The 27,622-nt window shown below is 38.6% G+C and overlaps 1 protein-coding gene across 1 annotated transcript; it reads right to left on the bottom strand.

The window, feature by feature from the left end:
• Nucleotides 1–10,654: 10,654 nt before the first annotated feature.
• LOC127455889 (teashirt homolog 3-like) lies at nucleotides 10,655–26,707 on the bottom strand. Its single transcript, XM_051724054.1, has 2 exons — nucleotides 26,442–26,707; nucleotides 10,655–14,156 (listed from the first exon to the last, which is right to left on the bottom strand). The coding sequence occupies exons 1-2, from the start codon at nucleotides 26,479–26,481 to the stop codon at nucleotides 11,203–11,205; spliced, it is 2,994 nt and encodes a 997-aa protein (XP_051580014.1). The 5' UTR covers nucleotides 26,482–26,707; the 3' UTR covers nucleotides 10,655–11,202.
• Between the last annotated feature and the right edge of the window lie 915 nt (nucleotides 26,708–27,622).

Here is a 27,622-nt window from a genome sequence, read left to right as displayed (position 1 = left end):
TACGGGTATGTTTATATATATATATATATATATAATAAATATATGTATATTTATAATAAACAGAAAATCTAAAGATGTGTTGCTTCCTATATGGGGCATGTTCACAATAACATACAATTTAACACTGGACAATTTGCCTGTGCAACTAAGCAGTATTTTTTGCTACTTTTTCATTTTTAAAATCAAACTGGTCTCATAGAATCAAGTTACTATACCAAAATTTTTGCAAAATGATTTTTAAGTGACTCATTGTACGTATCGCAGAAGTTTCCTGGTGAAATGAACACTAGAGGCACTACAGCAACAATGACTTTTATTCCCTTTCACACAAATCACAAGTAAAACAACAGATTATTTGTTCATAAACACTTACACTATATTGCCAAAAGTATTCGCTCACCCATCCAAATAATTGAATTCAGGTGTTCCAGTCACTTCCATGGCCACAGGTGTATAAAATGAAGCACCTAGGCATACAGACTGCTTCTACAAACATTTGTGAAAGAATGGGCCGCTCTCAGGAGCTCAGTGAATTCCAGCATGGTACTGTGATAGGATGCCACCTGTGCAACAAGTCCAGTCGTGAAATTTCCTCGCTACTAAATATTCCACAGTCAACTGTCAGTGGTATTATAACAAAGTGGAAGCAATTGGGAATGACAGCAACTCAGCCACGAAGTGGTAGGCCACGTAAAATGACAGAGCGGGGTCAGCGGATGCTGAGGCGCATAGTGCGCAGAGGTCGCCAACTTTCTGCAGAGTCAATCGCTACAGACCTCCAAAGTTCATGTGGCCTTCAGATTAGCTCAAGAACAGTGCGTAGAGAGCTTCATGGAATGGGTTTCCATGGCCGAGCAGCTGCATCCAAGCCATACATCACCAAGTGCAATGCAAAGCGTCGGATGCAGTGGTGTAAAGCACGCCGCCACTGGACTCTAGAGCAGTGGAGATGCGTTCTCTGGAGTGACGAATCATGCTTCTCCATCTGGCAATCTGATGGACGAGTCTGGGTTTGGGGGTTGCCAGGAGAACGGTACTTGTCTGACTGCATTGTGCCAACTGTGAAGTTTGGTGGAGGAGGGATTATGGTGTGGGGTTGTTTTTCAGGAGCTGGGCTTGGCCCCTTAGTTCCAGTGAAAGGAACTCTGAATGCTTCAGCATACCAAGAGATTTTGGACAGTTCCATGCTCCCAACTTTGTGGGAACAGTTTGGGGATGGCCCCTTCCTGTTCCAACATGACTGCACACCAGTGCACAAAGCAAGGTCCATAAAGACATGGATGAGCGAGTTTGGTGTGGAAGAACTTGACTGGCCTGCACAGAGTCCTGACCTCAACCCGATAGAGCACCTTTGGGATGAATTTGAGCGAAGACTGCGAGCCAGGCCTTCTCGTCCAACATCAGTGTCTGACCTCACAAATGCTTCTGGAAGAATGGTCAAAAATTCCCATAAACACACTCCTAAACCTTGTGGAAAGCCTTCCCAGAAGAGTTGAAGCTGTTATAGCCGCAAAGGGTGGGCCGACGTCATATTAAACCCTATGTATTAAGAATGGGATGTCACTTAAGTTCATATGCGTCTAAAGGCAGGTGAGCGAATACTTTTGGCAATATAGTGTATATTTTGCCCTGTTCCTCACACATTGCTATCTTATGACATCAAAACACGTCTACTGTAGTGCATTACTTGTAAGACCATATATTTATCATTTGTTTTAGAAAATGTTAAGTGTTAAAAGTTCATAGTGTCTTAAAGACAAAGTAGAAAGAAGCACCTCTAAATTACATAGTTGCATATCAGCATTTGCGTTTTTCATCTCACATTTGCTTTTTAGGGCACTACCGGTTAGGTTTAGGTTTAAGGTTTAGTGTAAAAATGTCGCCAAAGTCACATAATTTTCATTGTTGTAAATTACAAATCCAATGATTTCATTTAATTAAATACAGATATATTGTATCTTTTGAGCATTACAAATAAACTTGTCTTTAAACTTGTGTCCTTTAAGAATAAGAACAAATACTGTACATTAAAATATTACATAACTCTCTGGGAAATGGATAACAATGACTAGATGTTAAAATGTAATTTTTTTTAATGATTTATAACAATATAAAGTCATCAAAAATCTTTTCACACTTAAAAGACGCAACATCCAGTGAATGCTTCTTTTAATCATAATAACTATTTATAAACTCATAAGCAGCTGTTCTCTATAACAACTATTGATATTTCTTTGTAACTTTGTAAAGTATACATAACATAATATCCTGAAATCAAGCTGATGGACAGAGTTGACACTTCTGTCTTGCAGCTCATGTTATTATTGGGGCATTTTAACATGAGGGAAGGACTCACTCTGCCAAGTGCACAGGCTGATGTTCACAGCTTTGACAAGATTCTGCACCTCTTTGATATCTGTATGTGATGATGTACGTGTGTGTTCACCAACACATTATCACATGTCTAACTGTCATTCTTCTATGCTGAGCTGACATGTTGAACGTATGGGACAGCGGTATGAGAGACTGTGTGTGTGTGTGTGTGTGTGTGTGTTGTCTGAACAGTAAAAAAGAAGAACCAATAAAATAAAGTATCGATGATGCAGCAAACAATGGTATTTTTCTGAAACATGTTACTCCCTCTAAAATTCAATACTGCATCTGGTTTGGGCAGATACAGAACAGTACAAGAGCACTATAGTGTTAAGATAGATAATATAATGTTCAATAATTAAAGCTGAAGTGTGTAACTTTTTTGGTGTTAAAATACTTTGCTCCACTTTAACGAATTGTCTAGACAATATCTGTCCCCTGTCCTCCAGGACAGCCCATGCCACACCTCCCAAACCCTGGCTATCCGATGTTCTTCATGAATATCGGTCTAAACTCAGGGCTGCTGAAAGACAATGCTGCAAATCTAAAGACCCAGCTGACATAAGTAATTATCAATCACTGCTCTCTTTCTTCTCTGCTAACGTCTCCACTGCTAAAACATCATAACATCAAAACAAAATCAACAGCACTTCTGACACTCGCATGCTCTTTAAAACTTTCACTCTGGCCTTCAGGACAGCCAATGGAACTGCACCCTCTTACTTCAATTAACTTCTCCAGGTCTATGCTCCAACTCGCTCTCTGTGATCTATGAACGAGCGGCGCCTGGTGGTCTTATCACAAAGAGGCTTAAAGTCTATTTCACGATCTTTCACTTTCTCTGATCCACTGTGGTGGAATGAGCTTTCAACAGTCACACGATCAGCTGATACCATCTCAACATTCAAGAACCAGATGAAAACACATCTGTTCCGTGAGCACTTAACCAATCCACACTAATTGCACTTACTGTAAAAAAAAAAAAAAAAAACTTCTGTCTCTTCTGTGCTAGCACCTATACTACTCCAGCCACCTTGAAAGCTTGGCAGTACAACAATGTAGATGTTGCTGAGCTTTGTATGACAAATTGATTGCTATGTTCCTCATTTGTTAGTCGCTTTGGATAAAAGCGTCTGCTAAATGACTTTATGTAAATGTAAACATCAGCAGTCAATTTTCCACACCTCAAACCCACAGACACCCATCACTAACACACAACCAACTCCCCTCGTTTTCTCCACTCTCTGAGGCTGAGGTTTCTAAACTTCTCTTTAGCCACTCTACTACCTGTCCCCTCCATCCTATTCTCTCCCATCTCCTCCAGGCTAATCCTTCTATCCTACCTGCACTCTCACACATTATTAACACTTCTCTGCTCATTGGTACCTTTCCAACTATATTTAAGCATGCTTGAGTAACCTCACTGCTTAAGAACCCCACACTGGGGGCCTGGGTAGCTCAGCAAGTAAAGATGCTGACTACCACACCTGGAGTCACAAGTTCGAATCCAGGGCGTGCTGAGTGACTCCAGTCAGGCTTCCTAAGCAACCAATTGGCCTGGTTGCTAGGATGGGTAGAGTCACATTGGGTTAAACTCCTCGTGGTCACAATAATGTGGTTCTCGCTCTCAGTGGGGCGTGTGTTGAGTTGTGCGTGGATGCCGTGGAGAACAGCGTGAGCCTCCAAACATGCTAGGTCTCTGCGGTAACGCGCTCAACAAGCCACGTGATAAGATGCCCGGATTGACTGTCTCAGATGCGGAGGCACCTGAGATTCGTCCTCTGCCACCTGGATTGAGGTGAGTCACTATGCCACCATGAGGACTTAGAGCGAATTGGGAATTGGGCATGCCAAATAAAAAAATTAAAAAAAAAGTTAAAATAAAAAAAAATATCCCCACACTAAACCCTGCACTCTTTTTAAATTGCAGACCAGTCTCTCTCCTCCCCTTCATAGCAAAAACACTTGAACAAGTCGTGTTCAACCAGGTCTTCTCTTTTCTCTCCCAGAACAACCTGATAGACAGCAACCCATCTGACTTCAAAAGCAGACACTCAGCTGAAACTGCCTTGCTGTCCATCACCGAAGCTCTGGGGCTGGCGAGAGCAGCATCCGAAACGTCTGTTCTCAAAACGTCTCATTCTGTGGGATCTGTCTGCTGCTTTCATTATGGTTAACTACCAGATCCTCCTTTCCACCCTCTCGACAATGGGCATCACAAGAACCACACTGGTTTGATTCTTACCTCACAGGTAGGTCCTTCAGGTTGTCTTGGAGGGGAGCAATGTCCAAGACACACAGACTAGCTATCGGGGTAACTCAGGGTTCAGTGCTTGGGCCTCTCCTTTTCTCCATCACTGGGATCTGTCATTCAGGCACATAGCTTTTCCTATTATAGCTATGCCGATGACACACAACTCTACCTCTCATTCCAGCCTGACGATCCGTAGCTGCAGGGATCTCAGCCTGTCTAGTATAAATCTTGTGCTAGATGAAAAAACCCCACCTCTATCTCAAGCTAGCAAAGACGGAACTTCTCGTTGTTCCAGCGAGCCAAGTGATACAACATAACTTCACCATTCAGTTAGACACTTCACCGATCACATCATCCAGGACCTCCAGAAATCTTGGGGTTGTGTTTGACGATCAGCTGAACTTTACAGACCACATCGCAAGACAGCCCTGATTTTTCTAGAAACATCTAAAGACGCATGTCTGTTGTGTACACTTGTCCCAACCCTACTAATGTCATCTTTCTTCATAATAATACAGTAATAATAATAATAATAATAATAATTCTCTCTCCATTCTTTCACCACTGTCTCTCACCTTTATCCCTACTTCTCTGAGCAGTTTGAAATTTTGTATTGCAGCACTTCTCATGTTATTGACTCCTTATGAAGAATCACTTTTGCAATATTCCTCATTTGTAGTTTCTTTGAATAAAAGTGCCTGCTAAATGAATAAATGTAAATGTAAATAAATGTAACATTGACTCAACCAATGGCATGTTTGTTTGATCAATGGAAGACGGGGGGCATATTCTGAAGGCTGTTTAATAAAAATGTTTATTTTTGCAATTCTGTTCTGTTGTGCTACCGGAGCAGAAATTACACACTTTAGCTTTAAGTACATTAGACCTTGACATCACATCCAATTCTGAGATTACCCTTTAAAGGTGCACTCATTATTTTTTTCCTTATAAAAAGTATTTTGTCCTAAATAAATTAATATTGTTTAAAAATATTTAAAATCATGTACACTCATATGAGAGGAAGACAGTCATATGAGTGACCGAATAAAAGCTGTTTAATTTATAAATGGAGCCAAGCTGCCTCATGGGGCGGCCATGTTGTGATCACTTGGCCAGCTTACTACCCACTTTTTCTACCTTCACAAGCGTTTCCTTCTTGGAAGTTGCACATGAATGCCCCCTCAAATCGTAATTACTTGGGAAAATTTTGATACCCAAGTTTACGATTTGGAAGGAGACATAAACTTTAAACATAACAGAGTACACTTTCTGTAGTGAATGATAGATTTGATACATTTTTCTAAATTCAGCTCCCTTGTTATCGCTTGCCGTTTTGGTCATATGCAGTGCATTTAAGTATATCAGGAACCATTTGATGCATATTGAAAAAATTTTACGCAGAGTAAATAGCATGCATTTGACTAAAATTCTATTGTTGTCAGCAATCAAGCAGACTAACATGTATTACAGTGTCAAAATAAAAGGTCCCGAAGAAATATGCCAGAATTAACCTGGCACCTTTCATGCTTTCTATTCTCTCTGACAACAAAGCACTTGAATGTGACGTACTCGTAATTATGACTTTAAGGAAGGAAGTAGGATAATTCCAATAGGCAACATAAATCTCAGTAACCCTCCAAGTATTGTAGACTTTTGCATAAATTAATCATGGCTGACTGTGAATAGTACATTTCTACAATGGAATCAGTGACCAAAGCTATTGCATTTGCATGATGTAGCAAATAATAATACATATTTAAGACAACTGCCATATCAGCCAGTACAACATAATAAAAAAAATTACTGCGTGTACCTTTAGCAAGATGGCTTAATAATCCTTGACACTAGAAAATTAAATGAGCACAGCAATTATATATTTATTGTGTTGAAACAAAAAAAAAATCTTGTCTTTACACTAAGCTAATATCCAATTGTAAATTCATATTAGAAGACTTTTTATTTAGTAGGTACAGTAGCACTTGGCTGGTTTCTCTGCTGCTCTGTAATGCAGATGAGAGCTGGCACTGACGTTGAATGAGAGGTGGCCCAACATGATCATGACATTCAAAGAGAAAGGCCAGACAAGCAGACAGATGTCTGATCTGTGATTTTCAAAACACTGTATTTCAGCTCCCACAATATGTGAATAAAGAGGACAGGAAGTGGCAGTTTGGCAGCTCCAACCAGGAGTGTCACACTGAATCGTGTCTCCTGCCATCTCCGGATGGCCAGCACGGTCCAGGAGGTTGCGTGAAGCGCACAGCTCATGCATTTCTGGTATGACGCTTCTAAACACCACCTATGCATATGGCTAAGACATGCGGAGATGGACAGCGACAAGACCATTACCACATTTCGAATGAGCCCTGACAGAACATGAGTGGATGCCTTGTCAGATCATTTGGAATACATAATGTCAGAAATCATGCCACCATGTCAGACCACTCTAGCAGTGGTAGAGAGCAAGCATGCTACAATGTTCATTTTCTCCTGAAATGTCAGAAAGTTCTGCTCAAAACAAGGCCATTTGTGGTCAAAAGATTTTCATATTAAAAAAATAATAATAATCTATGATTTAACCTGTTGATGTGCATCCCACGATGTCACTTTGCTTAAATTAGTTCACATATACTATATAGTCTAGTCAAAAAAGAGTTAATAATGTTGACATATTATAAAGATGTATAATTTGTCAACATTATGAACAATTTTGAACAGCACACTATATGGTAAATGTGAACTAATTTAAGCAAAGTAAAGTCAAACCCATGGGTGGGGTCAATGAGCATCAACAGGTTTAAATAAAATTCTGAGATCACTAGTGAAAGTGCTTCTATTGTACATATTTTATCTCTCTTTTATTTTTCCTTTTTTTTTTTTTTTTTTTATTTTATTAGAAATTAAATTATGAGCAGGTTTAATCGATGTCTTCTGAAGCAGTCCAGTTGGTTTTGGGTGAGAACAGACCAAAATTAAACTCTATTTTTTCTCTTTACATTTTGACAGAACACTTCTTGGTGATCATGTTTTCAAGCTCAATTACACTTCCTATAGCATCATCTAGCACTCTGCGCATGCGTCAAGCACTTGGAAGCGTAATCGAGCTTGAAATCATGATCGTACCTAGAGACCGCAATGACAAGATGTACAGAGAAAAAGGAGTTACATTTTGGTTTGTTTTCACCCAAAACCAACTGGATAGTTTCAGAAGTCATGGATTAAACCACTGGAGTCTTAACGATTACTTTTATCCAGACTTGATCTCCTTTTTGGAGCTTTTGGAGTTCTGGTCAATATTCATTTGCATTGTATGGACCTAAAGAGCTGAGATATTTTTCCAAAAATCTTTGTGTTCAGCAGAAGAAAGTAAGTCATACACACCTGGGATGGCAGAAGAGTGAGTAAATGATAAGATCATTTTCATTTTTGAGTGAACTATCCCTTTAATGAAAGAGTCTTTGAATTAGCTTCACATTGTCTCAATTCTGTCCAGAAGATAGGAAAGAAATAAAAACAACTGGTTAACAAATCAATGGCTGTCACGGTGGGTATAGAAATGTCCCTTGGGGCTTGTTTGATATATATATATATATATATATATATATAAATATACTAAATATATGCACTTTCAGGTTTACATCACCAGATCTTGGTTTATACCTTTTCTTGCAAAATATAGCTAGATCAGCCAACATGTTCCTCTCAAGCTTTTTACCTGGTCAGCATTTTTTTCCCAGTCGGAAACGTTGCTTAAGGTATCACTTAAGTTGTTGGGAGATGGGATCAAACAGATTGATACACAGCTTTTGACATGCTATCCGAGCATGTAGCTCACTATAATTGGTCGTGTCATCATGCATTAAATTAACAATGTATAGTGTAATGTCCTGAAACGAGTGTCTTTTGCTGATCTGTCAGATATCATGCCAAAATGGTCTTGAGAGCTGTCTGGGGAAATGCAAGTGAATTGCAATGCAACTGCACAAAATATTCCCCAGCTGTTGAATATTTTGGAGACGAGACAACTTTCTTAATTTAGTTATTTATTGGGCAAATCGAAATGGATATGTTGGATAGCTAGGAGAATGGTTTTTAATGCCACTTACTTTATTAACTGATGATCGTCCATTATTGAAGAAATATCATATTCAAATTATGTTTTAATAAAATTACAATACAAACATCACACGTGAAAATAAATGTTGTCCAAACCTTATGTCAACTGAGATTACCTCAGTACTACAACAATTTTAATGGGACAGTTCACCCAAAAATAAAAATTCTGTAATTTACTCAGCCTCATGCTGTTCCAAACTCATACAGTAAGACTTCTTTTTTCCGGTGGAACACAAAAGGAGATGTTAGGCAGAATGTTAAAGACTGACAACCTCAGTCACCATTCACTTCAACTGCATGTTATTCCCATAAAAATGAAAGTAAATGGTGACTGAGGCTGTCAGTCTCTAACATTCTGCTTAACGTTTTTTTTTTTTTTTTTCTCACAAAAGAAGGGTGAGTAATTTTCACTTTTGGGTGAATTAACACGTTAACGTTCTTTAATAAGTGAAAAATGACCTTTACCCATGCCCTTGTGCTGAGAATAATTCAGTCAGTGTGGAATATGTGGGCAGCTGCCTCGATTCTGTCCCACGAGTGCTCCAGAGCTGTCGCAAACTGTCAAGTCAACTCAAGTCTGGTCACAATAGGAACTGACACACAAGTAGCGGGTGAACATGATTTCCAAAAGGCAATGATGAGATGAAGATTGTGCTGGCCCTGTAATCAATTTATTTTAGTTTATCCATGAAAATGCAACGCAGTTATGAGGAACATTTATAAACAACAATGCCAAAAAATAAGAATCCTGTCATCATTTACTCACCCTCATGTAGTTCAAAATTTCTTTTTTCCCCCCCTCTGTGGAGCACAAAAGGAGATCGGCAGTCCCCATTCACTTTCATTGCACCTTTTATCCATTCAATGAAAGTGAAAGGGGACTGAGGCCGATTTACTTTTCTGTTCCATGGAAGAAAGTAAGTTTCATATCAAATACAAGCAAGCTGTTTCCATAACAACTTTTTTCGATCGGCATGTGTGTCATAATTCCTGTTCAAACTTGTCTGATAAGGTTGAAGCTTATTGCACTGTCAAACATAGCTCTCTTCTCATTAGTCTGGCCCCCTTCCCATCAGTGCATGCACTCAAATTAGATTGACATCCAAACTGTTCAGATATACAAAGCAATTTAGATGATATTCATTAGAGCCATGACATAGGCTGATGTAAATCTGACAGGGAGCACTTCTCTCTCTTTCTCATTTTATTACCACTGAGGCGTGACTACCCCGACTGAATTCACTGTATCAAAGGCATGAAACAAAAAGATACACAACGTGTATTTTATTCTATCTGCCAATATTGCATGGCAAACAGCCTTACCGTACCAACCATGCCTAGACATTTACTCTCGATCAGTGTCAGTGGTCTAAGAGTCCATGGATCTGCCTCAAAGAGAAAGAAATTTCAGCACATGATGAGATTTTAAGATTTTTGATTTTAAACCATTAATGATTCTAACATTTTAAACCTTGACCGGTCAAATGATGCACTCTCCATGACAAACTTTGACCAAATTTTCTGGACATTTTTTTTAATGACTAATTTAATAGGGGGCATAACATTTTATATTAGAATAGTGATATCAGGTATGTATCACTGCTCAGGATATCACTGATATAACACAGAGTACATCAATTCAAAGTTTTAAACATTGAAACACAGATAATCAGGCTCCACTGAATGTCTGATAGAGACTAATGATTTGAGACACACAGTTCTTTTTTTCTAACAGAAGATTTTGTGTTTCTATAAACAAAGATTACTGAAATTGAGCATACTGCTTTTACTTTTTTTTTACATTATAGATGTAAAAAACAGATGCCTTCTTGAATCTTGTTAAACTGAAAATTAACAATGTTAAAATATTTGAAAATGTACCTGTAAAAAAGCAAGTCTGTAACAACAATAAAAGGTTTAAGACTTAACACATTTAATTCAACTTTTTAATCATATAATTTTAAATAAATCACATTCTTTATGCATGAACAAACTTTTGGGACTGGTAAACATGAGAGAGAGATTCATAACATTACAGTTTATCTATGTACAAATGTACATTCTTTTCTCATAAGAGCAGAAACTTAATGTCAAGAAAAGCAACTCAAGAATGTTAAGACATAATTTTAAAACATATAAATTTACATACTGTTATAGTTTAGTATTTGTTTGGTAAAGTTGGCAGTAGCCACCTTTACAATTCTGAAAATATTTTTAATGTTAAAAATACCATGATAACATCTATGACCATAGAGCTTAGCCTACCCTTAAGGCCAAATGTGAATATTAATGTATTAAAAATGCATAAATATTTGCTTATGAATCCTTAGATTATGAACCAATTGTGTAATCTAAACATCCAATAAATATCCTGGCATATAGTGCTAAATTAGTTTGTTTTATATATTATAGCATTACACCTTGTTAATTTAAATGTTAATTTAAAAAACATTGGATTTTTAGAGTGCTGGCACTGTTAGCAGTTGATCTTGACCTCCTCTAGCAAGTGATACAGAAGGAAGCAAAGGTTTTCCAGGAGGAGAAGTAAGTTTGGCCAAGTCTTTCATTTTAAACCCAAGGTGTGACTCAAGGTGACAGATGTATGTTGAGCGAGCTTGGAACTGTGTAGCACATTCACTACAGTAGAAAACTGGGTGCCCAGATTCAGCGTTCTTTATGAATTTTGTTCTGCCTGTCCGTCTCAGCTGATATTTCACATTGGCCAGCCAGTGGCTGATGGTTGTCATAGACAGACCTGTTATATGGGATATGACCATCCTATCCTGCGAGCTCAAGTCTGATATCACATACTTTCCATCAGCTGTCTGCCTGAGGCAAGAAGTGAACTGAGCCTGCAAAATCCGCAAATGCTGGGGTTTCCAGTGTGACTGCCTACCTTTACGTTTGTACACCACGGACATATCTTCCGCATCATCTGAAGTATGAGAGCCCTCAATTTCTGACTGCTCTGTCCTACATAAAAGTGTTGGCGGCTTCAGAACTTGAGAGTCCGACAGATTATGCAGCATTTCTGATATGTCTGAGAGAGCATTTTCACACAAAGGACTGTCTGGTGTGAATAATTTTGAAGCAGCTGATTCACTCACAGATGGGGAGGAACTCAATGCTTTGCCTGGGAGAGTGGCAGCCTTAAGACACTGTTCAGTTTTGCCTTTGGACAAGTCTATCGGTTGGTCTCCATAAATTTCATGGCAGTTGGAATGTGACTGGCTTAGTTTCATTGAGTGTCCAGATGGAGCAGCCAGTGCAGCCCTTTCCGCCATGCTGTTGCTCATCCTGAGAAGCATACTCATCGGGTCCTGGACAGGCCTCACCGGTTTGGCAGCTTTACCCAGATGAAGATTCATAACTGACTGAAGGGCACTTATAGGACTGACAGAGGGTTGTTTGTGCTCAGGGTGTGCAGATTGTAGAGAAGAATTATCATACAGATCTGAAACAGAGGTGGGAGGTTTTCGGAAGTCTTGAGTGTGCTTCAGAGTATTCTTCTCAACTGTGTTACCTACAGTGACCTCAGTTGGGGAGCTTAATGCAAGTGATTTCCCTTTCACAGATCCCTGTCCATTAAAGTCTTTCCTTTCTTCCTCCACTTCAGCATCATTTTCTGTAACCATCTTCTCCAATTCATCCATGGCATGGTGATCAACTGTTGAGGGAGCACTTGGTTGAGTGTTTGGAGTGACCAGTAGACTTTTGCCTAAAGACTGGACTTCCTGCCCATTGGCTGATTGTTTCAAAGGTGAGTTGTGCAGAGGAGGTTTCAGATGGTTTTGTAACAGATAAGCTGCATGAATGCTTTGGTAGCCCCCCCAGCTTGGGGTGCCCCTCTGTGCTTTGTTAATGGCCAAAGTGACAGTATTCTCCAGTGATTTAAGAATATCAAAATCCATTTTAGGGCTCTCTTTAAGATCCCCTTCAGTAAGGTAATCAGATTTTGATGACATGCCAAATTTCTCCTTGGCATCACTTGCATTTGCAGACGCTTTACAATCGTGGTCTTTCAGGGATGATATTACTTGCATCTTATTCTTGCTGTCCTTAATCGTTGGAGACGGGCAAGAAGATGGGTCCTTGATTCCTGTTGCTGAGCGAGGAGTGGAACTTTGCATACCGGACTGAGCCCTCTTATGCTTATTTTTGGGGGGAGGAGTTGAGACTGTTTGTATTGAAAGGGGCTTGTCTGTCTTTTTTGATGATTGGTTGACTCTTACAAAGTGACTGGTCAACATCATGTGAGCACTCAATTGCTGCAAGGAGTCATGTGAAATTCCACACTCCATACATGTGAAGTTCTGAGACTTTGGTTGCATACCACGGGGAGTACCCTTCTGGTTTATTGAGTCTTCTTTGTTGGTGAAAGACTGTCCAGAATACATCTGTAAAATATCACTGGCCTGTCCTCCATATGGACTTCTCTTCTCGGTGGTTTGCAGAGATTTTCCAATATCCAACTCCACCGAAACTCTCTTTCTGAAAGAAGAGACAACTTTAGCAGCGATTACTGTTCTTGGTTCTCTCAGAGGTACTTTTTGGTAGTGCTTTGTCTTTATCATGTGTACGCTGAGATCTTGCAAGGATTCAAAAGAGTGCCCACAGTACATACAACGTAGGACTTTCTGGGCATCTTCCTTGCCCTCCATCTCCAAAATAGAACGCTTACGTGGCTTGGACCAGGATTTGGTGCCCTTGCTAGCACCTTCATGGTTGTCATCACTGTAGTGGTCTGTTTCGTTCATGTGAACGGTGAGATCAAGTAGGGTGTCATATGATGCACTACAGCTTTTGCAGTGGAACTTGCTAGCTCCAGTGAAGATGGATCCATAGAGTTTAGTGCTTTGGCGGTAGAGCTGTACAGTGGAGAAAAGACTTGGTTCAAGTGCAATCGGTTGTTTCTGAGACATCTGTTGGAGTGTCTTTGCAATAGCAGACTGGTGCCAGTCAATGGAGTTGCGACCTGGACTACTATTGTTGCTGCTACTACCGCTGCTATTGGCAGGCTGTTCCTCGGCATATGGTTGAGAGGAATTCAAGCTCAGCAAGGACCAGTAAGGATTATTGAGGAAGCTTTTATAAATAGCCTTCATCTGTTCTAGGCTATCAGAACTACATAATGAGTCCTCTGAGCTGTCTTTCAGGAAGTCTCTGGTGGCGTCCTCCTTATTTTTGATCGAGATGCTCTCAGCATCCGATGTGGGGTCACTAGATTCACTTATGTGAGATTCACTGTCAACATCATGACTTGAGAGCTCAGCAGAGGAATCTTGTTCATCCACCGGATTTTTGACTTCTTCCAAGTCATTTTTACCCTGTGGTTTGTTCTTGGTCACTGAGCAATCACTTCCAATGCCTTCAATCTGTGTGGTGGTCTCCTTAAGATTCTCTGAATCATAAGCTAGAGGGGAAAAAGAGGGGAAATTTTCATTAATTTAACATAAGCACCACTAAAAGAGGTAATAGATTGTATGTTTACATCTATAAATTAGACTTTTATTTAATACCTTGGTGCTTCCAAAACCAAATAACAAAGTACCAGAAACCAGAGCCTAGGCACGCAGTCTTTAAAACAGTCTAATTTAGTCTAGTCAAGTGAACATTAAAGATAATTCATCAGATAGTTTGATGTTAAGCATATAATCAGGCTATTAACACAAGGATGCACCTGCTACTATTTGGCCCACCTCTCCACATTTCGACATACCTGTGCACATATGAAGAGACAAATGGTAGAGAGAAAAGGTGGACAGATATATTGTGAGGTTAAGGGGAATGACATAAGATGGCGGCACATAAGCCACCTGTCACTATGAATCCCACCTGATGACTGTTCACCTTGGACAGGTGACGTGTTACGAGAAAGGTGTCTAGTTGAGCACCTCCATATGACAGATCCAAGGGGATACAGTTGCCCTTCTCCCTGCCAGCTGCCCTCACACCCTCAAAAGAGCCCATCCACCACTCTCCTCTGGGACTGACGATCCCGTCTCCTGACAGCCTGTCCCCTGCTAGTTCAACACTGTCACTCTAACTCCGTAAGTGGAACAAATGCCCCCTTGAAAGCCATACCAACCCCCCCTCTGTTCCACTCTATTCACTCTTGTTTGTGTGTGCATTAGTGATTATGTTGCTCATGTCAAAATAGAAACATTTGACATGTAAGATGCTTGGAAATACAGCAGGCCTTGAATTACAACCTAACATGGTGTGCTTATGGATGTGCATTTTAGCACAATAAGGAGCTGTTCAGACCGAATGTGTTATTGTACTTTAAAGCACGGTGCAGCACAACGAATAGAACTGGACACCTTTGTCCTGAGGTATGTTTTTAGGGGACAGATCCTGAAGGAGCGGAGCCCATATTGTATCTGTTAATTGTATTATTATTATTCCTCTGTCATTGAAGTATATGGCAGCCAAAGAACCATTTTGAGGAGAGTTGTGAAATTCAGCACACTTATTGGGGTGGCCACAATAGTCTTCTGACCAACTTTGGGGTCTCCCAGACCAAGCCCCTAGCGCCACCACCAGTTCAAAGTTTGACTTTTCTTTATTTTTGATAACTTTTGAACCCTTTAGCCTAGAAGAATATTTATTTTTCTTCTGGTTTTACTGTAGGGTATGTTATTTAGTAGGCAGCTTAATTCCAATTTGCTGTGTATATTTTGCTATGTTAATAGTTGTAACCCCACCCAGCCTAGTCTTGAAGTTAGGGTTGCCAACTGTCCCGTATTAGCCGGGACGTCCCGTATTTCGACAGAAATGAAGGTGTCCCATATGGGAAGCCTGTTGTCCCGTATTTCAGCAGGAAGACATTTGAGCGGGACCCCAATCAGATGGCAAAATGCCCCGTATTGAATCAACAAAATGTTCAAAGGGGCTCAAGCGTCCTGTATTCATGTGACAAAATGTTGGCAACCCTACTTGAAGTTGTACTTTTGTATTCCTTGAACTCTTTGCATTGGCTTGGTGAATATTGGCTTTTCCATGGCCCTGTTATTGCTGCTTGCAGCTATATTTAAACGTTTAAGTTCTTTTTAACTTGACATTGCATCTAAAAAAAAACATGGCACTTCAGCGTGAGATGCAGCGCAACACTCTAGCGCATTTTTACATAAAAAAACTATTGAAAAACAGCACAGATGGATGCATAAACACTATTGGTGTGAACGGTCAGCCCCTTACAGTCTTTCTTCCTTTCTCACTTGTTCAAGATCTACTGCAGACTTGACAAGGAGTGTTAAAGCACAAATAGCTCTCATTTCGAATGATAATACACAATCTCACAGGCCTGCGCTTCCCTCATTTAGCCTCTCACTGACTGTCAGCCAGGCGGCCTGCAGGATGGGGGACTCTAAAGGATAACTGGCAGGTGCAGGCCAGTCTTATCCCCTCTGTAGATTTGGATTGTCACTAGGTATCCATTACTTGCCAATCTCCTCTGATCGTGCCTGACAGCCTTGATCAAAAGATGTCATTTGTATGGCCTGATTTGGCATGAACTCCAAAACAGCTCGAAAAGAGGGTGAACCAGGTGTAACTACAATGACATGATCATTTTCCTGCCCTCTCATATCCTGGAGACAATTACGGTGACACACCGAAGGTCCACAATGGCAAATTGCTTTTTTTCCCAGACACCAGTCCTGAAGACAAAAACTTTTTGGGGGGATTTTAAACCAAGTGATAAATAAAATAGATATCAAAGAAAAAAGTTTGTAGTGCATGTCAACTTTAACCCAATCAATTTATATTCTGTTTCTGCTTGTAACATCAGCATGTCATGTAACCAGATGTATTCATGCCTGCCCCCTTAAAAATCCAAAGTGCATAAAAGGTTAGAAGACAGGCAACCTAAGACACCATAAACCCTGGCGAATTTAAATCTGTTTAAATCTGCCAAAACATTGTCCCACCACATTTGAACACAATCTTTAACCTTGAATGATTTATAATCAATTTCAGGAGGCAACTATCATAACCAATTATTCTCAAAGGCTTGATTGACAACCAAGGTGATTTATTAAGCTAATAAAATGTGATGTGTGCAATGAGCTCTAGCAGAACAAAAAAAAAACAGGACACTTTAGTGGCAGCCGCCTTGTTTGATTAATGTAACCATTTTATCTGTCTCCATATGACCAGTCATTAACCCCCACCGTGTTACAGACAGAAATTGCAAATATCACATTTAAATCTAAGCATCAAGTACAGAGTTTAGAGTCTGTATATTGTGTAAGCATATTCGATTACTATAATGCAGCAGAAATGTTATCCACATGAATAATGTAGACATAAATTTGTTATGGTGCATCTCTTGCTCTATTCAATCACATCTGCCTTGAACTTTACATAATTTAAAAATTATACAGTTTCTAAATTGTGAAGACCTTCTGTCTAACAGCAAGTGAAAAGCAGAGGTCAGTTATCGTACATACAGACATCTTGTTGGGTGAATGCCACAAAAACACCCAAAAATTAAAAGAAATAAAAAATTGTAGTATGCTATATCCTGAAAATTATTATTTTTTTGTTTTGTTTTTTGCATTGAAATTATTTTGATAACTAAACCCCAAATTATCATTGCTGTAATGTGTTTAGACATTTTAATGTTTTTTATTTATTTATTTTACTTTATTTTTTAATTACCTTTTTTTATGGTGATTCTCATTTCTGTAATGCATTGGCAATGTAAAATTGTAATTCAGAATTTTACTGTATTACACAAAACTTACTGTAATACCATTTATTTATTTATTTAAATAAACAAATGAATGGCACTACAACAAATACTACCATGATGTGTCCATACTTAATAAAAAATAAATAAATAAATACTTTTTCTGCATTACAGTAATGGGAATTTGACAGTGAAATGTCCTTAATAGTCATGAAAATAATGCCAAAATACAAAATATAAATAAAACTAATATTTGTTGGTCCAACAAATAGGCTTTTTCTTTAAAAAATAATTATATGAATTATATTATATAAATTAAATTATATGATTTATTTAAATTATATCATTTATATCATTATATAAATTAAATTAATAAAAAGTAATCATTTATTATTATTACTTATATTTTTCTTCTGATTTGGGGATAAAATATGACCCATACATTTAACTTGTTAACTCTATAGTGGCACCCTATAAAAATTATTATGACATTACATTTTATTATGACATGCAAGTGTTTAAGGTTAATTTATGGTTTCATAAATTGAAGGTTTCTATCTGTAAATATTGTACTTTTTCATCCTCAGAGCACACATGACTCATCCAAAACCTCCTAGTGAGATACAGATTGAGACTAACTATGAGAATTGTTCCTGCTTGAGGCAATGCTAATATGCAACACAGAAGGCTTTGATCAAAACAAAGCAATCTCCAACATTCAGACAGCATGTCGAGATAGTGCCCCCCTGCAAAAAATAGCTGATTCTTTGCTGCAAATGAAGCGAGCGAAGTGTGGATCTTTCGAATCAAAGTGGGCAGTCTTTAAATCATGAAAAAAATCACAATGGGTGTAAAATGTTGTCTCGGATCCTGTAACCTCTTTGTAATGTTTCTCTTTCTCTGCTGGAAAAGCATAAAACTGACCATTTACAGTAAATGCTTGAAGTCAAACAGTCTCTGCTGACTGGAATTCCACAGACCAAAAACATCCTTTCAGGGCAGACATCTCTCTAATTATCACTCTGTGTGCCTTTGATTCTTTTCCCCCTTGACAACAGTGTATCTGATGTCTCAGCTGCCAAGAGTGATTGGCAACAATTCTATGTGTAGCTAAGCCAACAGCTGCTGAGATGATGGCCCAGTTTCAAAGAACTCAGTGAGATGGATGACACTCATAATTCTACTCTCCAAGGAAAAGGTGGGGGAGGTTGGGGGCAAAAACCAACATGAAAAAAAAAAAAAAAAAACTGTCACACCCCCACCTTTCAAGCAAGGCTTTGTCCCCAAGTTCACCAAGAATACCAGAAGGGGGATGCAATACCGAACTCCCAATCTTGTCCAGCAATGACCACCTGGTAGACAGCTGGTGTCTCATAACTAACGCAGAGAGAAAGCAAAGCTATCCATCATAGAGAGGACAACTAAGACCCTGTGCTCTGTCTATGTCTCTCTAACTCTCAGGTTACAGCAGCCCTCCAAATAATATTCACTGTGATAAATGGTCCTCTAAGCTGCCTACCTCTCATTAATCTCTTTCTTTAAAGGAGCATCCATCACAGAGCAGGGGTAGAGCTGTGGGAGAGAAAACTAGAGTTCATTTACAGGCCAGCTGAGCTTGAGTGATGCGTGTCATTTTAAGCTCGGACAGGAACATGCAGACGTGTACAAATGTGTGCATACCCACACATGAAGATGTATGCAATCAAAACATGCATTTTCTGACAAACACAATGTAGACTACTGACTGACTGGCTGATTGATTAACTGATTGATTTAAAAACATGGATTAGCCAAGAGATGTGCAAAGCAACATTTTCAAAAATTCCCCAGTACGTGGGTTGCCTAGACAACTAGTTGACAGACAGGGTTGGGAGGGTTACTTTTGAAATGTATTCCACAAAAGATTACAGAATACATGCTGTAAAATGTCATTTGTAACGTATTCTGTTAGATTACTCAAGGTCAGTAACGTATTCTAAATACTTTGGATTACTTCTTCAGCACTGGAAGATTTTTTCACTTGTTTTGACTATAAAAATTCTGCCAGCACAGTAAGACAAAATACATATGTTAAAAATACATTCTCTGACAAACCTAAATATCTTATTCAGTGTTGTTTCTAAAACAAGATACGTCAAATTGATCTTGTTTTAAGGATTTTTTAAAAATATTTTTACAGGAAAACAATACAAAAATTATTATCAAGAATATAATTTTTGCCCTAATATCAAAGGTCTTACTAGAAAAAAATTAATTATGATCCAACGTGAATTTTCTTGATAAAAAATATGATCGTGCCTGGTAACACGTGCATGTAAAATAGCTAGAAATACCATTTTAGCAGTGGCGGGCCGTGCATTTAAAGTCTAGGCCTTCAGTGTGATTCATGCCATTAAGAAAACACAGTTTCACAATGAATAAGACACCCTATGCCTTTGGGCATCATACATTATGTCACAGCTAATTAATAATACCAATTGACATTTTAAAAACACATCCACACACGAAAGCCAGAACTTGAAACGACACTTAATGCTCAAGCAAGCCTAATTTTAACTGCAGCATGACTGTTTTGTGAAATGAACGTCTCCCGAACAGACATTCAAAAATCATAATTTTTCATATGAAACTACCAAGGAGGTCTATAATACCTGGAAAAATCTATCTAATAATATTTGCGATTTAAATGTTGCTTGCAATAAATTTCGTTTCATCAGGGTACACGGTTATGCTGTGTTTCATTCAAGTTGGATGTGGGATATTCCTACTTGATGTCTCCGACCATAAATGCATTCCATTCCCCGATATTCAGAACTGCAACGCTCCCGTTAGCTTAGCAGGGGTTTGACTCTCATTAAAGATGTCTCCTAGCAACCAAACTGATAAACAATGCTGCAGCACTAGCATTTGTGCTTCAGGTGTACAATTATCAAAAGAGATTATAAAGTTTTATACACCTGTTTTGCTGGCGTTTGTTAAACAAGCTTTAATATAATGTAATGTGGAAACAAACTCATTTATCGATATTACTTAATAAAGTGAATGTTTATCACTTACTTTGTATATCTCACTGAGTGTCGACATGTTTGTGTGACATCATGCCCATGCATCTTGGCGAAATCGGAGTTGAGAATTTCTGCATGAGCCTACAAGTTGTAATTCTGACTTTAAGATGCATTCCATTGCACTTTTCCTAGTAGGAAGTTGTAAAATCCAACTTTCCGAGTTGAATGGAATGCAGCACTACTTTTCAAAACTTGATCTGACACTGAATGCTCAAGCAGCCTAATTTACACTTAGAAAACTCCTGATGTTGCTATAACAATGCAAAAAGCACATACCAATTTACTTGAAGTGAAAATCAACCCTCCTTTCCTGTTTAATAAATTAAGCAATCACATGGTCATGCAGAACATCTCCTGTTTTTAAATCCACAAGGATCTCTTTCTCAATAGCAGCAGTGATGACAGCCGATTCGTCAACAAGATCTCCCGCTCTTCGCTTTCAAATATACATCACTTAAAGCGTGATTGCGTCACTCAAGGCCAGCTAGAAGGCCTCGACCGGGACATATCGTAAAGATCACACCCACCAAGAACTAATAAATCAATCTAAGTGGCTGATGAATCTGACTTTAGTTGCTCATTCATTTGCACTGTTGAGGGATTCTGTGGAAATTCTGAAGGCCTGATGGGGTGGAGCTCAGATTCACGCTCTGCTTTGGGCATGTGATTTGTGAAACAGTTGTCACACTTTGCTTGTAAGCATCAAGGAATAAATTCTAACTGGATAAACTTTTCGTTTTTCTCTATTTGTTTGTAGATTAATTAAGAGTGGAAAGCGATTAAAAATACATAGGCAAAAAGGTGATTGAGAATGAAAGGATGAAAAATATTTATTTATTTGGCATGTTACGCCAGCAGAGAAGGCTTTGCTGGCCCTGAGAATTCACCACTGAAATTTATCTTAGCGAAAAGCTGACAATTACCACAAGGTTTATTTCTATTTCTTGTGCTCCAAACTTACTTCAAACTTACTTCTCTGTCTGCTCGTATCAATGTAACACATCATAAGAAAGTGATTCACCGCTGTTCAAATGCACTTTGGATCGCATCATTTATATGTATAAATGTTTTCCATCTGAAAGGACTAAATATTAAATGAAACAAATGAAAATAAAATACAAAGAAATCTCTTCAGTAATCAAAATACTTTTTGAATGTAACTGTATTCTAATTACCAATGATTTAAATAGTAACTGTAGTGGAATACAGTTACTTATATTTTGTATTTTAAATATGTAATCCTGTTACATGTATTCCATTACTCATATATATATATATATATATATATATATATATATATATATATATATATATATATATACACACACACACACACACACACACACACACACACCGATCAGTCACAACATTAAAACCACCTGCCTAATATTGTGTAGGTCCCCCTTGTGCCACCAAAACAGCGCCAACCCGCATCTGAGAATAGCATTCTGAGATTATATTCTTCTCACCACAATTGTACAGAGTGGTTATCTGAGTTACCATAGACTTTGTCAGTTCGAACCAGTCTGGCCGTTCTCTGTTGACCTCTCAACAAGGCATTTCCATCCACAGAACTGCTGCTCACTGGATGTTTTTTGTTTTTGGCACCATTCTGAGTAAATTCTAGAGACTCTTGTGTGTGAAAATACCAGGAGATCAGCATTAACAGAAATACTCAAACCAGCCCTTCTGGCACCAACAAACATCCATGCGATTATCTAATCAGCCAATCGTGTGGCAGCAGTGCAGTGCATAAAATAATACAGATACAGGTCTGGAGCTTCAGTTAATGTTCACATTAACCATCAGAAAGGGGAAAAAATGTGATCTCAGTGATTTTGACTGTTTGAGTATTTCTGTTAATGCTGATCTCCTGGTATTTTCACACACAAGAGTCTCTAGAATTTACTCAGAATGGTGCCAAAAACAAAAAACATCCAGTGAGCAGCAGTTCTGAAGATGGGATGCCTTGTAATGAGAGAGGTCAACAGAGAATGGCCAGACTTGTTTGAACTGACAAAGTATACGGTAACTCAGATAACCACTCTGTACAATTGTGGTGAGAAGAATGATATATATATGATGGTTGTCAATTAATTACAATTAGTTAATAAGTTAATTGACTTAATTGCATAATATGCTGATTAATCACAATTAATATTTGGGATTTTCACACACAACATTCTCATCCAGTGAGTGGCAGTTCTGCAGACGGAAATGCCTTGTTTTTGATGAGAGGTCAACGGAGAATGGCCAGACTGGTTCGAACTGACAGAAAAGCTATGGGAACTCAGATAACCACTCTGTACAATTGTAGTGAGCAGAATAGCATCTCAGAATGCACAACACATTGAACCTTGAGGCAAATGGGCTACAACAGCAGAAGACCACGTTCGGCATTTAATTAGAATGATAGTGTTCCTAATAAAGTGCTCAGTGAGTGTATATTAATAATTAAGATAATTTAAAGACATTACATTATTGTGGCAGACGAGTAATTGGAAAATTGATTAGAAAATACAAAAAGTGGCTTTAGAAGTCATTATATTATTTGATTTATTGTTTAAAAATCTATTACAAATACAAAAACTAGTCGATCTCACTAATCAGCTAGTTGGTTGTTGAACGACTAATTTGACCATTGTGTCCTATCCCCAGTTTAGAAGGTGGTACTATTTTAAATATGCAGAACAGAGCACAAAACTAGACTTTCCCAATACTAATTCACCCACTACAACATCTCACTTAGGTAGAAATTAACGTGCATTAGCCTAAATTAGAACACATTTGCCATTTCACTTGCTCAACATGTAATATATCTCAATCTGTCATCAGCTGAGGTCTCAACCCAAACAGGGCTTTCAATGACTTAATGAATTAACAGCTTAACTCAGCAGTGTGACAATTTATTGAATTCTCTCGCCTGTGTCACTTTTCTTTAGTTTCATGGCAAACCTTCCCCAGCACCAACCCCATTTCCCTTTTAAACATTTGACCTGAATCTCTGTCGACTTATCCCAAAGTTCTCCCTATTCTGCTGAATTTCCAAACAACATTTCTCCTCTTTCTCTCCTCCCTCTGCACCTCGGAAAGCCTGCGTGATAAATGACATGTGTCAGGATGCCAAAAGTAAAGGGTGGCAGCGTGATTAACGGTTCTGTTGAAAGGGTAATTGACGGTTTGGCATTGTGCTGATCTTCTCCACCAGGGTTTGGTTTCTGGACCCCTGAGGACCAGACTGACTCATTTTTCTAAAATGGACTGAAAGCTAAAAGCCACCTCCCATGAGAAAAGAGATGGATTCTCCACTTGTTAACAGATGATTGATGTCTTCATTGTCAACACACCAAAGTAACATTTATATAAGCTTACAACAACAGTAGAGCACAACTTTGTATAGGAGTTTGAATAGTATGACGCATCTACTTATTTAGGGAGTTATGAGTTCCAAAGTTTAGCTTGGTAGTGATCCATTTAAAGGAATGTTCTGGGTTCAATATAATATAATTGCTATCAACAGAATTTGTCTCTCCTTTTTGCTAAAAAAAACTATACTATACTAAACCAGGCTATACTTTTGAAACGGTTTACATGTAGTCTTGTGCGTTCTCATTTTTAAATGCTCCTCTAAATGCCTCCCAAAGAAGCGTGGCCAGTTTTTCAATGTTTGCAAAAGTATACCGTTGCTCAGCTGTTTCGAACTGATTTTGGCTCTGAGCGAAGAACTTCTCCATGAGTATGCCGGGGCCTTAATGGTCCCTTCACACCGAACAGGCTTTTGCATCCATCCACACTGTTTTCCCTATTGTTTTCCTATGTAAAAATGCGTAGACATACCGTATGTTTTGGACTGTTGTATGTCGTTTGCATTCGGCATTAACGGCCCCTAAGAGTGTTATAGCATCAACACTGTAGGAATATAACTGAGGATCTTGTATCATAAACCCTAACAAAGTAAACCACAAACTCCCCATGACTGTTTAAAATACAGTTATGAACACATTATCAGTTAATAACACATAGCCCACCAGCCTATCTTTTTGTGTGAAATGTGCATGCAGGCATGTGTAAGATCAGGTTAATCTTTTTGTCTCAAAGATGGCTCAGCCGCTGTGCAAATCAATGAGGATTCAGCAGTTTGAAGCTTTTGGCAGTGATTACAGGCATGCCTGGATGGACAGGTATGTTGACACTGGTTGGGAATTAGGGAATGGTGGGCCTCTATGGTTTCCTGCCCTTTCATCACCGCCACCGTCAAAACCAGATCTGACAGCGACTGATATTTCCCCATAGAAAGAGAGAGATTGCAGGGCCTGGAGTCGTGCCCAAACATTGCGTGGGAGCCTGAGAACCGTTTGTGAGAAGGTTTTGGCCTAGATGACCCATGAGATCTGCAGAGGCGTGCCCGATTAACTCACATTATCAACACATACACAGATGGAGACATGGATCTAACTAACAGAGTTGAAGCAAAGTACAACTCTCAAAATAGATTTGATGTCTTATCTGTCATTCCAAATATGGCTCAAAGCCTAACAGAGAGATAAAAACATACATTTCTTCAAAAAAGATTGTAGGTGGTTCCACATGTTTGTCTCCTCACAATAAGGGTTTGGATCATCTAGATTCCAGACAGGCACCAAAACCTTATTTGTCACGAAAAGGTGCTAAATTGGGTTAAGGCAATAGTAAAGGCCAGCAGGAGTGGCTAATATCAACTTGATTACATCAAGGAAGCACAAACCTAATATGACTTGGTGACAGACGCATAGCTTGCATCTCCAGTCATTACACCTGTCAGGAATCCATCAAGTTTACAGCTAATTAGATGTGCTCAGATTAACCAAAGCTAAATGTTTCTTTTTAGAGAGTTGAACGAACCTTTAGGGCAAAGGGAAAAAGAGGTGAATGGTAAAAAAGAGGGAGAGGAACTGTATTGCTAAAGACTATTTCCTCTGAAAACTCTTAACCAAAACTTTGCCTAAAAGATTAGTGTTTGAGTTTAAATGTTTATATATATATATATATATATATATATATATATATATATATATATATATATATATATATATATATATATATATATATATATATATACCCTCCAAATATGTAGTTCTTCTGAAGTAAACAAAAATTGAAAGTGGGTTTTAATAGGAGGAATAGTATGAAACCACATCATCAAATGTCTTCATACCTGCAAACCATAAACTCATACTTGTAAACCACAGTCACCACTTTGCAGCACGTCCATGAGCACAAGTGTAGTTTGGTGAAGCATACTGATGAAATAAAAGCTCAGGCAAGCTTATGGGAAAAAGAAGGAGAGCACTCACGTGGCCTTGCTCTGATTGACCATTAAAACCTTTGATGGATGAGGCTGTCACAAGGATAACAATTAAATCCAACATGAGACAAAGCTGTTCTGACAGGCCAGTCTAACAGAGCAAGCCATATCCCTCCATTAAACTCCACATCATCTCTCCCTCAAACAAACACACACTCATACACACAGTGAAGGCATATAATAATGGCTTTGTATCTCTACTACAAAGAGCTCTGCTATAAATATAAAAAACGCCCAAAAACCTCATCCTCTTTCAAATAATATGGCTACGATCTATTCTATTAAGCAGACGTTTTAGTTAACATGAAAGCAATTTCAATGGTTTCCACCTCTTTAGAGAAGTTAGGAGTGTTTAAACAGTAGCTACAGTTATTTGTATCCAATATATAGACAAATAAAGACGAGCATAACTCAAATTAGTATAGAGAAAATGTGTTAAGTACATAAAGACTATTAAATTAATGCAAATACAAGCGGTTATGCCTAGATATTGGTCCTTTTGATTTAAAGGTGGAACCCCACAAGAGAGAAAACATTACCCAGTAAAAGCATCTAAATAAAATCCTTTCAGCTGTTCGTCTGTTACAAACTTACCTGAAGCACGTTTCGGCGCCTGTTGTTTTCTTCTCGGCATACTTGCGCAAGCAAATATATTACTGTGTCTATAAACGCGGATCTAATGTACGATATTCAACTATATATGCTCCTAATCATCCGTGTCACAGTTCAAGGACAATAAAGCGCATTCAAAAAAGCTACACCACTTTACAGTCTGCATTCGAGAAAGATCAGGTGCTCTGTCTTCAGCGGTATTCTTTGTTTAGAGCCCATCCGCTGGAGTGATGATGAGAACTGCGCGGCAGGACAGTAGTCGCTCGCTACGAGTTTGTCACGTCACTCAAAAGTGCGCGGCTTCACCCCGAACGCAGAAAGTGAGGAGCGTTCACACAGTACACGTACTTGCGTTCAAAACAGCTAATATTTCTTCTTTTTCTTCTTCTTCTTGTGTTGTTTAATGGCGATTGACACAGCTAACAGTGTTTTGATTTTTTCCTTAAAGAGATAGTTTACCCAAAAGTGTTAAAACCTTTGAAATGTTCTCACCGTCATGTTGTGCCAAACACGTACGACTTCTTTTGTGGAACACAAAGGCACCATTCATATTAGACACCATTCACTTTCATTGCACCTTATTCACAGCAACGATATCTTTGACAACGACAGGAATGACAACGAGGCTGAGAGGGATAGACTCACAATCTTAATTAGTTTTTACAGTGTTTTTGGATCATTCCATTGAAAAATATCTTTCCAAGAAATTTCTGTAGACAAAAAACTACAGACAACATGAGTTGAGGAAAATAAGATGTGATCTATTTATACAGTGCATGTCATTGAAGAGGTGGGAAGTATATCCCGCATTGCCTCGTTTTCATTCCCGTCAAAAATCAAAGATGGCGCTACTGTGTATAAGGTCTATAGTGACTGAGGCTGTCATTCTGCCTTACAGTGCATCTCCTTTTCTGTTCCATGGAAGAAAGAAAGTCACACAGGCTTGAAACAACATGAGTAAATTGTGACAGAATTAAAATTTTTGGGTGAACTATCCCTCTAGACATGCAGAAAATTCCCACAACACTTTAAAAGAACTTTCCTTAATAACATTATCAAACATTATTGAATTAGCTTGTGTAATGCAGATCATTGATTTACATTCAAGTACAGAGATGTTCAGCCATGACGTCAATTTGTGGGCGAACCCGGAAGTCTAATTC

The sequence above is a fragment of the Myxocyprinus asiaticus genome, chromosome 18 (assembly GCF_019703515.2).
Source record: "Myxocyprinus asiaticus isolate MX2 ecotype Aquarium Trade chromosome 18, UBuf_Myxa_2, whole genome shotgun sequence".
NCBI classification, from domain to species: Eukaryota; Metazoa; Chordata; class Actinopteri; order Cypriniformes; family Catostomidae; genus Myxocyprinus; species Myxocyprinus asiaticus.
The sequence above is the reverse complement of the archived record's forward strand: the minus strand, read 5'-3'. Positions and strand labels throughout refer to the sequence as shown.